At 35.6% G+C, this 16,635-nt stretch overlaps 1 protein-coding gene across 1 annotated transcript in view; it reads left to right on the forward strand.

Moving 5' to 3' along the window:
* The first annotated feature begins 760 nt into the window (after positions 1-760).
* LOC149576969 (low-temperature-induced cysteine proteinase-like) overlaps positions 761-16,635 on the forward strand; it is a 73,220-nt gene continuing 57,345 nt past the window's right edge. The window contains exon 1 of the mRNA XM_089821287.1: positions 761-1,222. Within this exon, the coding sequence (XP_089677413.1) occupies positions 787-1,222 (436 nt within the window). The 5' untranslated portion in view covers positions 761-786. The remainder of the gene's footprint in view (positions 1,223-16,635) is intronic.

Below are 16,635 nucleotides of genomic sequence, written 5' to 3' on the forward strand. Positions count from 1 at the left end.
TGCAAAATATTTATTACATTGCTCATATGAAACAATTACTCAAAATGTTTTTTCACCTTTATTTGTGCAGCTAGTGATTAATATTTTGTATTTCAACATTTTTAGTTTTTAATTTTTCTAATGTTTATATGTCAAAATTTTAAATTATAAAATCATTAAAATCATTTTAGACTGATTTTGGTTTATATACTTGGAATGTTATCTACCCCTATTTCTACGGAAATATTATATTTTAAGTATGTGTGTGTGTGTATATATATATATATATTCAATTCAAACAAAAGTTTAATACAATTATAATAGTAACATCATAGTTTAAGAACTATTTTAAATTTAAATATTTCTTAAATTAAATTTAAAATAATTAATTTTCAAATGTTGATAATTTTTTAATATTTCTATTTTAAAAAATTATAAATCTCCATCTAAAAATATCACTAAAATTATTAAAATATCAATAGAATTTTTTAAAAGTTTATATTTATATTAATAAAATATCAATGAAATATTACTTAAATAATATTAATTTTTTATGACACTCATTTTGAGTGCAAAATAGTTATTATTATTATTAAAATCATTCATTCATTGCCCATATGCCCAGCAATAAAATAAAATAGCGAGGAGTTAGGATTGGCGTAACTTATTACTACCGGATAAAATTCCGGAGTGGCATTCAACATTCTTTAGCCCGCCCAAGTATTCTCTCATTCTCTAGATACCGCTGCTTATATATTCAAGTCCGAAGGCTAATAGATGTGTAGTTTGAACAACAGTTTTTTCTGAATGGAGTTCCGAAGGATCACTTTAAGCCTAATTCTTCTCTTAGGCGTGTTCTCTCCAGTTATTTGCAACACCCAAGACTTTCAATCTGAACATGGTCTGCTAAAACTGTTTGATAATTGGTGCAAGCAACATTTAAAAAGTTACAGGGATGAAGACAAGGTTTTCAGATTCCAAGTGTTCAAGGAAAACTTACTTTTCATAGAGGAACACAACAAGAGAGCTAACTCCACCTTTAAATTAGGTCTCAATGCATTTGCTGATCTCAATTATGAGGAGTTTAGAGCTCAACAGATGGGTTTAAAAGGCCCGCTGCCAATGTCGAGGAAACGGGAAGAGGAATCCAACTTCGGAAATATTGAATTATATGACATACCGTCATCTTTAGATTGGAGAGAAAAAGGTGCTGTCACACATGTCAAGGACCAGGGATCTTGCGGTATGTTAAGAATATAATAAACTGATGATAAGTTAATAGATATTTTGGAGATATGGTTCATGTGGCGATGTTGTTTGGAATGGATCATGTTTTGTAGTGAATTCTTATATTAAGATATTTCTACTGTGGATTGAAGTGTATTGTGAGCTTAAGTCTTTACGATGTTTGTCCAATTGATCACGTTTTGAGTCTTGGAGGCATGGGCTGGAGTGAAATTTATCTTCACATGCGGCTTGAATATGAATCCACTCGTATGACTCTTACATTAGGAAATCCAACGTAAGCTCGTTAGAGTGGTATCGGATGATTATATGGGACAATCATAAACGGATGATCGGTCTAAAGAATTAAATATCCAAAGCGGAAAAGACTTCCAGAGGATGTATATAGTTTTCGAAGTAGAAACGTCTCTACTGACTTTCTAATGTCCAACGGTGACCTGCTTAGGTCAACGAATCTGGTAAGTATATCTGGTAAGGATAGAAAGTATTAGTGTAGAAAAGAATCAAAAGAGGCTGAAAAATAGCCTCTGAATGAAACAATAAATCAATTAAAGAAAAACAAAAGGAGGGTAAATCTAGGCTGGACTAGCCGTAAGATAAAAGAAAATAAATTGTCCTTGCTAGCTGTTACAGGAAGCAGGATAACATGTATATAAAATAATAAAAGAGTTTACATTTGTAAGTGTTACTAACGAATACACAAAAACATTTAATTCAGGTTAATTTTACATTGTCAAACGTGGACTAATAGAGCTCTCTATTTCGACATTCCCGGGGATGTGTCTCCATCCAAAAAGGCCAAGTTTTGGAAATGGAGACGTCCCTGGGACAGGGGACGGGTAGGGGACGTCCCCACCCTATCCTTCTTTTTTGAAAATTTTCAGGAATGTCTTGGAAATTTAGGGACTTCCGAATTTTTTTTGGGGACATCCATATGTGCCGGGAAGGTTGGGGATGCCTTGGAAGTCCCTGGGACGGATGGATGTCCTCAATTTTATAGACAATATGAACACTTATAAAAAAATAAATTTAATAACATTTTCTTCTTTAATTTTAAAGTGGACCCTTCCTTCCATGTTCACCAACATGCTTATTACTGTTTGGTAGTTAATTCCTGCTATTTGGGTCTCTCTGATTAGTATTTGACAACATTACGTTAAGAATCATGGAATTAATATTGTTGTTACAGTCACGCTGCATTCTCAAAATTATATAGCAGACTGTTTGCAAGGTGCTGGGAAAGTCTGAAAAGTGCATTATAGACTTGGAACATGTATCCTTGTGTCATTTGTTGGCAATACATTAGTGCTTCGTTGGTCTTGGTTGATTTGGGTCCTTTGTGGAAGATATGGTGAATATTGGAAGTTGCATCAAGATACTGTCTTATTGTAACAAACCTATATCATGATCATAACTGTATGGAAGACTTTTTTGTATTAATATTAGTTCACTTACAAGGAATTGGAAGTGTAGTCTCAGAATTAAATGATAGTAGTGTTTTTCAATTTAGAAGGTGGGTTATTGTTCTTGTTGCTATTGAAAATGAATTCTAAATTATGTTCTTGGGTATATTTCAAATTTTTATGTTATTATTTTAATATGATATGCACATTGACAATAATTCCAAATTATGAATGCATTATAACATATTGAGCATTGAGTTTGATTATTGAAATGTTGTATGTTAAGGTTCTATGATGTTTAAATAGCATGGTTTATCCATGTCTTTATATGAATGCAATGTATATATGCAAATTTACCTATATATTTTATATTTTCCCTATATTCCCTATATTTATATAGCTGCCCCCCCATCTCCAAAATCGGCAAATTTTTTTTTGCTGTCCTAGAAACCTATCTCGCCATCCCCTGCTGACCTTGTCCCGGAAACTCGGGGGAACATAGGCTTATTTTCAACCACTCAGGTAAGTATCAAATGTCTATACAATGAATAACCACTATCCAACACCTTTAAACAATCAGCCAACACTTAACATTACTACATATAAAATTTTTACAAAGAGATGGGGGTACTTGGAGATGTCGAGGACTACTGGTAGTTAAAAACAGTTGTACAAGAAAATCTCTTTCTAAATCATTACGATGACAAGAAATCAGTTCTACAACTGTTTATGTTCCTCTCAAAAGTCTACACTGCCAGTAGAACTGATCAGTATAACTTTGCATGGAATTTTGTATCATTTAAAATATCAGCATGAAACATTATGCATGCTTTTTTTTTGTCTTTTAACATGTGCTGTCCTAAGTTTTTGTCGGGAGACATCAACTTCTAGTTGGGAGGCTTCGGAGATGACAACCAAAAGAACCATGTGCATCAGGAAGTTTCTGGAGACGTCTTTGGTATTGGAGATGCCTCTTCGTCTCCAAGACATGTCTCAAGGGGATTACATTTTGTATGATAACATTTAACAAACATCCCCCTGATCTGCGAGGGAAAAAAAATTACAACGTTGTATCAAACAACAAGCAGCTGACACTTTTGGACCATATAAACCTAACAAAGCCTACCTCTAGCCAGATGGGAAAACTTAGCTCTAAAATGACCTAGAGCATCCATCAATTTGACTCATCTTGCCACTTTGTAATTTTTGTGTTGTCTTTTGGTACTACTCAACTAGTGTCAACCTTTGTATGCATCCTTCTCATGCTGGAGCTTTGCCTCACATTTTTGCGTGCACTGTGAGCAACATCGATCAATTCTATACATTTAGTACTCTGGCATTGCCTTCTCTAGTGTGAAGATCCATTTCCTCATCTTGACACAATCATGCTGAAAATCATCTATTAGAATGCCCATGATCATTTGTACTACATGCACTATGAGCAAGATTCATCATTGCCCAACTACACTGACCATTGTTCTAGTGCCTTGCACTTGCAACTTTTAACTGTATCCTCAACTGACCAACAACCACCTAACCACACATACATTGGGTGACCCCTCTTTGCCTATAATAAGACCACTCACTAACTAATCACTGAAACTTACTTTTCCTCCGATCAATCAGGAGGTGGGAAGTAAAACGACATAACTCCACTAGACCAGTACTCATCAGCACTTAATAGAAGGAGATGAAAACAAAACACAACACACCAAACTGAAAAAACTGCAACTTTAAAATTACAATGCAGTGCAAGTAATCCTATCAAAATTGCTTCTCAAGCAGTGTGTTCAATTTTTGAGCAAGAAGCTGAATGGAAATGGGAATATTCTTCCAGATGCTTAGTGAGTCCTCCAACCACAATTCTGAGCCTTGAACTTGTAATCTCAAATTCCTCCAATATATTGTCTTTGAAAGTTCTTGTAGAGCCAAGTTTGTTGCATAGCCAGTGACAATTGTTATACTGCATTGCCATTAAAAGCTTATGCCAAAAAGCACATCCAAAGAATAACAGGATTTTCTTGGGAGGCTTGAACCTTAAACCAATTAATTATAGATTTGGAGATACCAATCCACCTATGAACCACTTTTCGAACATATATCAAGTTCTTGTTTGATAATACCTGAGCAATAAGAGACCATAAAAGCAATGTTAGTTCTATTGTAACACTTCTCCCACTCTTCAACTTGCTCTCCAAAACCATCTTCTTAATTTTCTGCTTTCAGTTTTCTACCAGCTAAATTAGATCTCAAATTATCCCTTAAATGTCATTCACAATGCAAATAAATATGCTGGAGATAGGCAGAGACAAAAACATCACACATATAAGTTTAAAACCAGAGACAAAAACTATGATGTATTAAAGTTTTATGCATTCATATATATCTCAGACAATACTCACTATTTGATTTGCATGAAGTATAAACTAAGAGTTGCAGCGCACTGGATGCATATGGATAGATAGTATAATAATACACTCATATGGATAAAGAGCATAGTAATACAATCCCCTGTTCTGTTTTGAATCTTGCTGATGCTATAGCAATTCAAAATTTTATTCTTTTTCTCATTCACCACACAATAAATTGGCCCTGTTTTTTTAAAACTATTGTCCACAGGAAAAAAAAGACTTCTAGACACTTCTACACTCTATATCATACATATAAAGGATCACTTCATCATATATGTCAAGCAATTAAATGCATATCAACTGTAATTCTTTATGTTGCATACAAAATGTCAGATGTAGATTACACCGCAGGAATTCTCTCAATCTGTCATGTCTGAAGTGACTGAATAAACATAATTAGATGGAAGAAAAATCATAGGGGGCGTAAAATAAGAGGGAAGTCTGCGATGAATTAGATGCTGGTAGTTAGGATTAGACTTCAAGACTCCCCCTTAATCATAACTGCTAACATCTATGATACCCAAATTGTTTCGTTGATGCTCTAAGATTTCTTTGTGTAGTGGTTTGATAAATATGTCTGCAAACTGATCTTCTGACTGATAGTGCTCTAAAAATATTTCTCCATTGTTGATAAGCTCGCTGATGAAATGATGCATTATGTCTATATGCGTACTTTTTTGTGAAAGACATACTTCTTTGATAATGCTTTGGCTCATTTGTTATCGCAATATATTTTTAGTGCCTCTTCTTGCTCATGTCTCAGTTATTTTAACATTCTTCTCATCCATATTGTTTGGCATGCTGCCCCCATAGCAACTACATATTCTGCTTCAGCTGATGAAAGATTGACACTTGATTGTTTCTTTGAAGCCCAAGATACTACACTGATCTAAAGTAAAAAAACCTAGCTGGAAGTGCCCTTTCTGTCATCTATACTGCCTGTACAATCACTGTAAGTGTAGCCTGTCAGCTTGAAATCAATTGGCCTTTTGTAGTGAATTCTACAGTTTCTTGTTCCTCTAACATTCTTCAGCCTATACAATCACTGTCAGTATAGCCTATCAGCTTGAAATCAGTTGAGCTTGAGTGGATAATTCCATAGTTTCTTGTTCCGCTAACATGCCTCATACTTTGTTTGCCTGCTTGCCGATGTGAAACTTTTGGAGATACCATGAAGCTTGAAATGAGACAGATAGCAAATAGTTTATCTGGCCTTGTGGCTGTTAGATACATGAGACTACCAACAAGTTTCTTATATGAAGTTGGATTTACATCTCTGCTCCTTTGTCATCTTTGCACAATTTCAAACTTGTGACAATAGGTATTGGGGCTGATTTTTGATTCATCGTATTAAACCTTTTCAATATATCATTTGCATATTTGGATTGTGAAATGAATATTCCTCTCTCATGTTGATTTACTTTAGTGCCAAGAAAGTGCTTCACTAAAACCAAATCAGTCAATTTTTTTTTTTTTTCCATTAGCAAATGTAAACATGTCAATTGATAGATTACCCCTGAATATCATGTCATCTACATACACACAAATAGTTATAATATCATCTTGTTCATTCATGTTGGCGTATAAAGTGGGCTCACTGTTATATCTCTTAAAACCATTTTGCAAAAGATAACTATGAATTCTGCTACCAAGTCCTTGGGTTTTGTTTAAGTCCATAGAGTGCCTTTTTGAGCTTATAAAACTTGTTTTCTTGACCCAAAATCTCACACCCGTGTGACTGCTCTGCATAAACCTCTTCTTCTAGGAAGCCATTCAAGATTGTTGATTTTCGTATACATTTGATCTATTGCCCATTTGTTTTGAGCTGCAATATTTAACATAGTCCTCACTGTGTCTAAACGAACCAGTGGTGCAAAGTTCTCATAGTAGACTACTCTAGGTTGTTGTGAGTAAACTTTTGCTACAAACCTTGCTTTGTGTTTTTGCACATAACCCTTTGCATTCAACTTGGTTTTTAAACCCATTTCACTTCAACTACTTTTCTCCTTGTGGAAGATTCACCAACTCCCATGTTTGATTATTTTGTATAGCTTCTATTTCTTCATCCATAGCAGCACCCATTTTTCTTTTTTAATTGGTTTTTCAAAATGAATCTGGTCATCCACATCAACATGTGAATATAAAGTAAAAAGAGAAGTCTGATCTCCTTTACTTTCATCATCATTTTGTTCATAATTGTCTCTGAAACTTTTGATTTCTTGTCTTCTTAAGCTTGCTAGTGTGGAGTTTGATATGTCACTTGAACTTGTAGAATGTGGACTTGATGGCTCAAGATGAAGAGTCCCAGTTAAAGATGGTGTTTGCTGCACATCTGGTGGTGTATTTGCTTGAGAGTGTGGGGTTGTCCTCACACTTGATGTTGTCATTTTTTGTCCACTTTGTTTACCTTGAATGGGTGTAGAGTCACATTTGAAGGAGTATTTGTTGATACATAATCTTCATTTTCTTCTTGTGGTAAGTTGGCTGCAATATTGATTGTTTTATCCAAAATTCCATCCCATGCTTCATCTTCTATGAGTTGCACATCTTTGCTGATTGGATTGTATAACTTGTATGCTTTGGATTCATCTCTATATCCTGCAGACATGTATTTTTCTCCTTTATTGTCGAATTTTCTTCTCAACTCATGTAACATATGCTACACATCCAAGCACTCATATGAGAAACATTATATTAACCTCTTCTCTATTCCTCTTCCAAAAGCATATTGATGATATTTTAAGTAGGACAATTATTAATTACATATGTTGCACATTCTATAGCTTCAGCCTAATACTCATTTGACAAATGTTTTGCTTTCAACATACTTCATGCCATTCTATTTTTCCTTTCAACTGCACTGTTTTGTTGAGGAGTATGCCTTGTAGTGAATTGTTTATGAGTACCACGGTCTTTGCAAAATTTTATGAAATCATTTGAAATGTATTCACCACCTCTATTTGTTCTTAATGCTTTGATGGGATACCCACTTTTCTTCTCAACACGAGCCTTGAATTGACAAAAATAATCGAATACTTCATTCTTATTTTTTCAGAGTAGACCCATTTTTTCTTGTGATCATCTATAAATGTTAAGAAGTAATAACTTCCAACAATGGAGGATGTTTGCATTGGTCCACAAAAATTTGAATGTGTTTAGGGGGAAAATGGAAGCGCTCAATGAGATGTATATCAAATAAAGATCATTCAAATACAAGAGAAAGAGGGGCTTCCAAACATAACTCTTAATATAACCCTTGTTAGGTTAGCTAAATCCAAATAGATGAAAGATGCCAATACTAAACACAAATTATATCAAGGAAGTACACAAGCAAGCCTTGTTTCATGCAATGTTAATTGATTTAGGATATGCAATGTCAATGTAAAAAAATGATTTAATGACAAGTGCAAGATAGATCTAGGAGCTAAATATATGCAATCAACCCAATTAAAATATAGAAATAGGTCTATGCTAAAAGATGAAATGAATGATGGACTTACCTTGAAATGTGTGAGAGAAGATACCTTTTCACTTTGAAAATCACAGATCTGAAACTATGATTGAACTTGTGACTGCGGATTTGCACTCATGACATAAAACCCCCAAAATGTGGTTTTTCTCAAATCTTTAGGAAAAGGTCGACATGTTGGTGAAGTGTCCGATCACTTTATAGGAAGATGGACATGTTCCCAGGACACTGTACTAGAATCGACCTAACTTCTTTGGAAAGGTCTTGACAAGTAGTTTTTGGATCTGCGACCGCAATTCAATATCTTGCTCTTACACACAGTAAAACTTGGTTTTTGTTTTGGTTTGATGAGGGTTTGCCTTGGCGAAGCCCTAGATTGAGGAATCAACCTTGAGATTGAGATGCAAAAATGCTTGTAAAGGAAATGCTAGCATGTAGTAAGATTGAATATATCAATGTAAAATATAATTACTTTTGTTGATGTAATTGAATTTGATATGTGTTCAAGTATGCAAATGTAATAGCCTTGACTCAAAGAAACCAAATGGAAACCATAGAAATCAAAACCTCATGAATGGAAATGTATCTAGCATGCCTTGGAGAAGAATGAATGATCTTGAATGATTTGGATGGAAAATCTCCTCCTTAGAAGCCAAACTCTATTACCACCTTGAAGGAAGAAGCTTGATGTAAGAAGAAAATGCTTGATCTTGATGAATGCTTGAAAATGATTGTTTGAAGTCTAAAGTACACATATGTGCTTGCTCTTGGTTGCTTGTAGGATGATGTGTGCGAAAATGAAGAGCCCAAGACTCCTTATAGATTAGTTTTCAGGGATCAAAAATAAAGCAGGCTGACCAGGGAATAAAATGAAACAATTGACAAATCTGAGACACTTTGAGCCTTGTAATTCAAATTCCTCACGGAAGAGGTTGACCTATTCCCAAGGGGGGCCCAAAAAAGGGGTCCCAAAGGCCTTGGAGAAAGTGCGGAATCAGGAAAAGCTGAAACTGCAAGATATGACAAAAAGTAGCACCTTAATGACCATGTTGGAAGATGAGAAATGATCGAGAAATCTGGAAAATATTGGGAACAAGAGACCAAAACCACACAAAGGAGGGCTAAAAGGTCTCGAAATAAAGTGCTTCCATTTTAAGACGGCACAAAATGAACAATCTCCTATGGTTTATTGCCCTTATTGACTTTCTTGCTAGAAAATGACTCTATGTTATTTATCCAAAACACAATCGTCGCATATTCTATAAGGTTTTTCTATTAGTGGTAACCCCTTCACCATTCCTTTTTTAGATAGTAGATTTAAACCTTGAAAGTATAATGCCCAAATCTTAGATGTCATAGCTAACTTTTATCTTTAATTTAAGCTTTAAAAAATTGTTTGTGTGACTGCTGCAACGTTTTCTTCATGCATTTGTAGGTTTATCATGGGGTGTTCTTGACAAAACTCTACCTTCAAATCTGCTTTTATCCTTAGGGGAAACATTCTATTGCTTTTCATTTGAACCTATGCAGTAAGCTGATCAATTGGAAATTTATCTTGGATTGTGTATTCTCTGTTTTTGAAATATATTCGATACCCCCTTTGAACAAGCTGCCTTATTAAGTTATGCTTCAACTGAGGAACAAAATACACATTTTGAATGAATTTATTCTCCCCCTTTTTGGTGGAAATGTTGACACATTTTCCCATAACTGACACTTTGTTTTCATTCCCCAACGTGACATCTTATTTTATGCTTTCATCTAAACTAGAAAACATTACTAAGTTTTCAGTCATGATTGCTGCAATCCAAATTTTAAAACCATATATATTTTTGACTTTCTTGTTCAACATTGCAAGCTATAAACATGCTGTCTTGATTCTGGTTTTCTTTGGTAAAATTTGCATTTTGTTGTCTCAAATCATATTGCTTCTTTCTAATGAACATTTGGTATATTTAGAGGCTAAGTCATAGGATACGCTGAATTTCACCCTTGAAGTTCGAATTTGAGCGAATTTTTATCCTTTTTGAACATCATTTGAATTTTATGATATTTAATATAATATTGTTATTTATAATAATATTTTATTTTAAAATAATATTGAGTTATTTAGATTGATTATTTAGCAATGTCAAACTATTTTGACAATTTTGTGGATATAATAGTTATATTTAAAAATAAATAAATTTCTATAAGTTAAATTTAATGTCAATTTTTTTTTTCTGAAATTTTACCCTTGTCGAATTTCATCCAAATTTTATGATCGACAAACTTGAATTGGAATTTGAACCTTGTGACCTAGTTTAGAGGGGAGGGGTGAATCAGTTTACCCTTGAAAAGTTTAAAACATTATCTGTCCACATATCATATCTTAACTTTGTTGAAGATGAAAGAACTGAAAGTTAAAAATGCACAACACCACAAAACACTAGATTTTTTATCATGGAAACCCAAGATGGGAAAAAACCACGGAGAGGGTTAACTCTCAAGTATTAACCAATTAATTAACAGATAGGTTGGCTCACTACCCTGATTCAAAATAGTAGTAATAGTTGATTACACAAAATTGAATTTATAAGCATGCATCTACAAATACACTAAGTACAGTCCTCAGTAAATTATAGATCTTCTAAACTTCACCGTTACAAGATAACATCAACAGTTCGCATATACAGATCAAAAAATATATACACAACATTATATACATTGTTACTTATTACCATCACAACTGCTGAGATTGCCTTGATTATATATCACCATTGATATGTATCCTGTCCATGTTGGATGAGACTAATTGTGCGAGCTTAGACCCAAAAGCTAAAACCAACCAACCAACCGAAACTTGTAATGATTGTTGGCCATATAATTTTTTTTAGGGCGCATGTCCAATATTGGTTGGACCAAAGTACCACATACTGTGTTATTCATGAATCAATGGTTCATGGTTCATGGAATCGAAACCAAAAAATGTAACAATAAGAGGTTGTACCAACAGATCCAGAATGATGTCATCAATGAAAACTTGAAAATGGGGCAACCTAACAATCTCCCCCTTTGTCATTGATGGAAAACCAAGATTTCTGGAGGGCCAAAACTTCATGGAACCATTAAGAACTGGAATTGTAAAAACTCCAAGATTCTGAAAACTTAAAAAAATTCTGATTAACTTCGCAGCCAAAAATCTCCCCCCTTAGAGGGACATTCTGATTTTGTCTTTTTTTTTTTTCAAAAACTGTTTTGAGGAAACATTGTTTTTCTTTTTTTCTCCTTATTTCCTTCTACTACTACTCCTTTTGATATCAATGAAAAAAGGGGCCAAAAACTACAAAAACTGTGAAACAAAAAACTTTAACACTCAACAAGTATCGGTCTTAATAGACTCAAAAGCATGCTTCACCTGTGAAGTGCAACAATCCACTTGTCTTTGTTGTTCCAATTACTGATAGATTGTGTGAGAAGGTAGATATGAACACGAATAGCGGCAAGCAAACTTTCTCCATCTTTAATAGATACCGGATCAATCAGACCAAGCTGTTGTGCAAAAAGAATTGCATAACTGAGAGAGTAGATACATGGAGCGCACATGTCCTGAAGATTTTCCAAAGGAACAATAATGTTTTCTCTCTGTTGCTGTAAAGTTAAGAATTCATTTGCAGCTGCTTCAAAGATGTTCTGCTGGTACCAACCAGATCATCTGATAACTTGTGGGATTTTTATGTATTTTGAGTGGATGATTCAATGGTGTCCATTTTGTGCTTGATCTTCTCTGTGGCCTTAGGCCATTGCAATGTGTAATCAAATATCTTGTTGCCATCCTCAAGTAATTCTTGTCCGTCCTAAATGAGAGACTGTAGATCTGTAAAGGCTTTATTGTATCTGTTCTTAAGCTGCGACAGTATCACGTGTTTGGTTTCTTCTTCTCTCATCTGAATCTTCTTGTCCACAAAAGTTGTTAACTCTTTAACTGCGCTTACAAGTGTTTTGCATTTTTCCTTAATTTTACATGATGAATCAACTATACATAATAGAACAATGCTCTGAAGAGCTGAAACAATTTCCTCAATGATCTCTTCTCTTTCTTCTGACTCTTTCAACATTTCTTCTTGAGCAGAAGCTATAATGGGTTCACCCTAGTGAAACTTTTTCCTTGGGCTAACTTTATTGAGATCTATATACAATTTGGAAGTGGTGACTATTACGAAGTAATTGGTAAAATACTTGCTTGATATTAACAGACCGAGAGGTCAATATATGCAAAAGAATAAAATGATGTTTACTTAGGAAATGATCGTAAAGAATAGAAATATTATATTCTAGCTAAAAGAAAACTAAAGAAAGCTAACAGATAAGTACAGATTAACTAATATTAGAAACATTCTAATATTTACAATAGATTACAAATAGATAACCATTAACTAATAATAGAAGCTTATCTGTTATGTAATACCCTCCCTCAATGGTTAATCTATCCACAACACCAAACTGTCCTCTGAATTTAACAAACTTATCAGGACCAAGAGGCTTGGTGAGAATGTCTGCAATCTAATATGTGATAGGAACATACTACAAGTCTATTGTCCTGTCTTCAACCAGCAGTCGTATGTAGTGACAATGAACATCCACATGCTTCATTCGTTCATGGAAGATTGGATTCCGTGCTAATTTGATAACGCCTTTGTTATCAACAAACAAAGTGGTCGGTCCTGTTGGTGACATTTACATATCCCCAAGCATCCGACAAAGTCAAACAACTTCTCAACCTGCCTTGATTGTCCCTCTGTATTCGACCTCTGTAAAGGAGAGAGAAACTGCCTACTGCTTCTTATTGGTCCATATGACGGCACCGGATCCCAAATTGAACACATATCCAGAAGTTGACATTTTATTGTCAACAGAGCCTGCCCAATTTGAATCTGTGAACCCACTGAGTCTAGGAGTAGAATTTCGAGAGTAAAGAAGTCCAAAATTTGTAGTGCCCTTCACATAATGAAGCACACGCTTTGCTGCCATCTAATGATCAACTTTAGGAGCTGTCATAAAACATGAGATGCAGCTAACTGCGAAGCTGATATCAGACCTAGTAGCAAATTGGTAGATGAGGCTGTTTATATGTAGTATCATCAATGGTAGGAGAATCAGACTTGGTTGTTAATTTGAGACCTTTCTCCATGGATGTAGATGCAGGCTTGCAATCGTGCATACAAAATTTGTCTAACAGAGCCCTGATATATTTGGATGGGGAGATGAATATACTAGAAGACTTTTGCCAAACCTCAACACTTAGGCAATAATGCATGAGCCCAAGATCAGTCATATCAAAAGACTGTCGTAAATTATGTTTGATTCTTTGAATCAAAGACGCCAAACTGCAAGTGATGATCAAATCATCTACATAAATAACTAGAAGGATGGTGTCACTGTCATTAATCTTGATGTAGTAATTTGAGTCTGAAGAACTCCTCTGGAAGCCTTCTTCACTAAGGTACTTATCAATTTTCGTGTACCATGCCTTAGGGGTGTTTGAAGCCATAGAGAGCTTTCGCTAATCTGAGAACCTGATGTTCTTTACCAATACCCTTGAAACCAGGAGGTTGCGTCATGTAGACCTCTTCGTGGAGATCACTATTGAGGAAAGCACTCTTGACGTCCATCTGATGGACCTTCTAGCCAAACCATGTTGCCATGGCTAGGACTAATCTTATTGTGCTCATCTTTGTAGTAGGAGCAAAGTTCTCCTCATAATCAATGCCCTAACGTTGAGAAAAGCCCTTTGCAACTAAACGAGCTTTGTACTTACTCAAAGTACCATCCGATTTATATTTGATTTTGTTAACCCATTTGCAGCTAATGGGTTTCTTCCATGGTGGAAGATCAGAAAGGACCCGAGCATTATTTTTTAGCAAGCTCAAGTGTTCAAATGTCATGGCTTGTTCCCACTCTGGAATTCCTTTAGCCTTAGAATATGTTTGAGGTTCAAAAACACTGTGAATGTTGGCCATGAGAGCAGATTTAACCGACTCTGTAGGTTTTCTCTTTTTCCAAGCAGTTATTCCATCAATGAGCTCATCGTCACGAATATCAACAAGTGTCTTAGCCCACCACTTAGGTCGGAGAGGAGAATGACCAACATTAGAATCAGGAGATGCTCTATGATCAGATTCCTCATCTGAAGAATCTGGATCAAACTTAGGTGAAGCATCTACAAATTTGGGTGATCCTGCAAGAGAAGTTGGAGGTGTCTATACAGAGATCACTGCTACTGGAGCCCTCTCATCAAGTGGACTTAATGGAAGTCTAACTCCCAAATCATCAGCCTTCATAGGCTAGTTTGTTGGATCGGGAACAGGAGAAATACCCATGAATGGTCCTCGTTGCTCATCAAAGACTAGATCATGATTGTACGGGAGACGAGATGTCTTAGTGTCAATCAAGCGATAGGCTTTGTGAAGACTACTGTATCTAGCAAGCATGAGTTTTTGACTTGTGGCATCCAACTTGGTGCATGACACATCAGGGATCCAAACAAAAGCAAGGGAGCCAAAAAAATCCAGATGACCGGTTATGGGCTTGTGACCTGATCAAGCCTCTTTTGGAGTCTTACCTTTGACCGCCACTGTGGGTGACTGGTTCAAAAGATAAACTGCAGTGTTAACGAATTCTACCCATAACTTCTTCAGAACATGTCTGTGTTCAAGCATGGATCAAGCCATCTTGGTGATTGTTTGGTTTTGACGTTTAACTATGTTGTTTTGTTGTGGTGTGTGGGGTGTGGTTAACTGGTGTTTGATGCCATGAGTATCCAAGAAGCTAGAAAATTGATTAGAACAAAATTCCTCACATTGTTTGACCTAAGAGTAATAGTAGATTTCCCAGACTCTTTTTCAACTAAAAGTTTAAACTTCTAACATATAGGAAATGCATCAGATTTCTTTTTAATAAAATATACTCACATTTTTCTACTAAAATCATCGACAAACAATAGAAAATACCTAGACCCATGAATAGGAGTTGCCATAGGACCGTAGATATTGGTAGGAACAAGTTGAAGTACCTGAGAAGCTCGCCATGAATCGCTATTGGTGAAAGGTGTGTGATGTTGCTTCTCAGCTTGGCATGCATCACAAACTTCAAGTTGTTGAGTCTGAATCTCTAGCAAATTGAGGACAAGTGCTTCTCGATCAAGCTGAGAAAGATAATGCACATTTAAGTGCCCATACCGTTGATGCCAAAATGTGCTAACAAAAGACCGCCGAGCAGCCATAGTTAAGTCTCGAGAATCATCGGAATCAGTAAGTCGAAAAAGACCATGATCCTTAAGATCCAATGGAACAATAGACCAAGTCGCTCTATTAGTAATGGTGCACTGATGTGAATTGAAGGTGACATCCAACTGTGGAGAGTGTCACAACAACTGACTAACTAAGAGTAGATTTAGTTCCACCCTAGAACGTAGTACACATCGAGGAAAATGAGATTCCTCTCAGCAGACTAAATATGAATGTTGCCTTTGCCGAACGGTGTACCCTTCTTTGCCACCAAAAATAATAGAATCTGAGTAAGGCTGGAAGTCAGTGAACCAATCTCGAGGATGAGTGAAATGACGAGAGGCACTTGAATCAATGTACTAGGCAAACGACTTCACATGATTTGCAGATCTTTTAACCATGAAGGCGTAAAAGACAGTTTTCGTCTACTTAGTGTGCTCTGCATTGTTCACTTTGGGCTAGGAACTTGATTGCTTAGATTGGGCAGCTAAGTGTTTCCGACATTCAACCTTAATGTGACCAAACTTGTGGCAATAGTTGCATTGAATGTTCTTCTTCCGGGAGCCTTTTGAATCTGGAGCAGATGATTTTTGCTGAAAGGACTATTGAGACTTGCCCTTTATCCATCTGAAAAGATTTAGTAGCAAAGGCTTGCTTCGAGGCAGTAGAGCTAGAACTGCTATTGAACTGTTGTTTCCACCAATCTTGTTGCAGTAGGAGTGTGCAGAGATCTATGAATTTCATATCAACACCAAAAGAAGTGATGTTGAGAGTCTTGATAAAATGCTCAGAGGACTTGGGTAAACTCTTGATAGTGATGACCACAATGTCCTTTTCCTCCATCTTGCGACCAATGGTAGACA

Source organism: Cupressus sempervirens, chromosome 1 (assembly GCF_028749045.1).
Source record: "Cupressus sempervirens isolate cs-2001-9-10 chromosome 1, ASM2874904v1, whole genome shotgun sequence".
Classification (NCBI taxonomy): domain Eukaryota; kingdom Viridiplantae; phylum Streptophyta; class Pinopsida; order Cupressales; family Cupressaceae; genus Cupressus; species Cupressus sempervirens.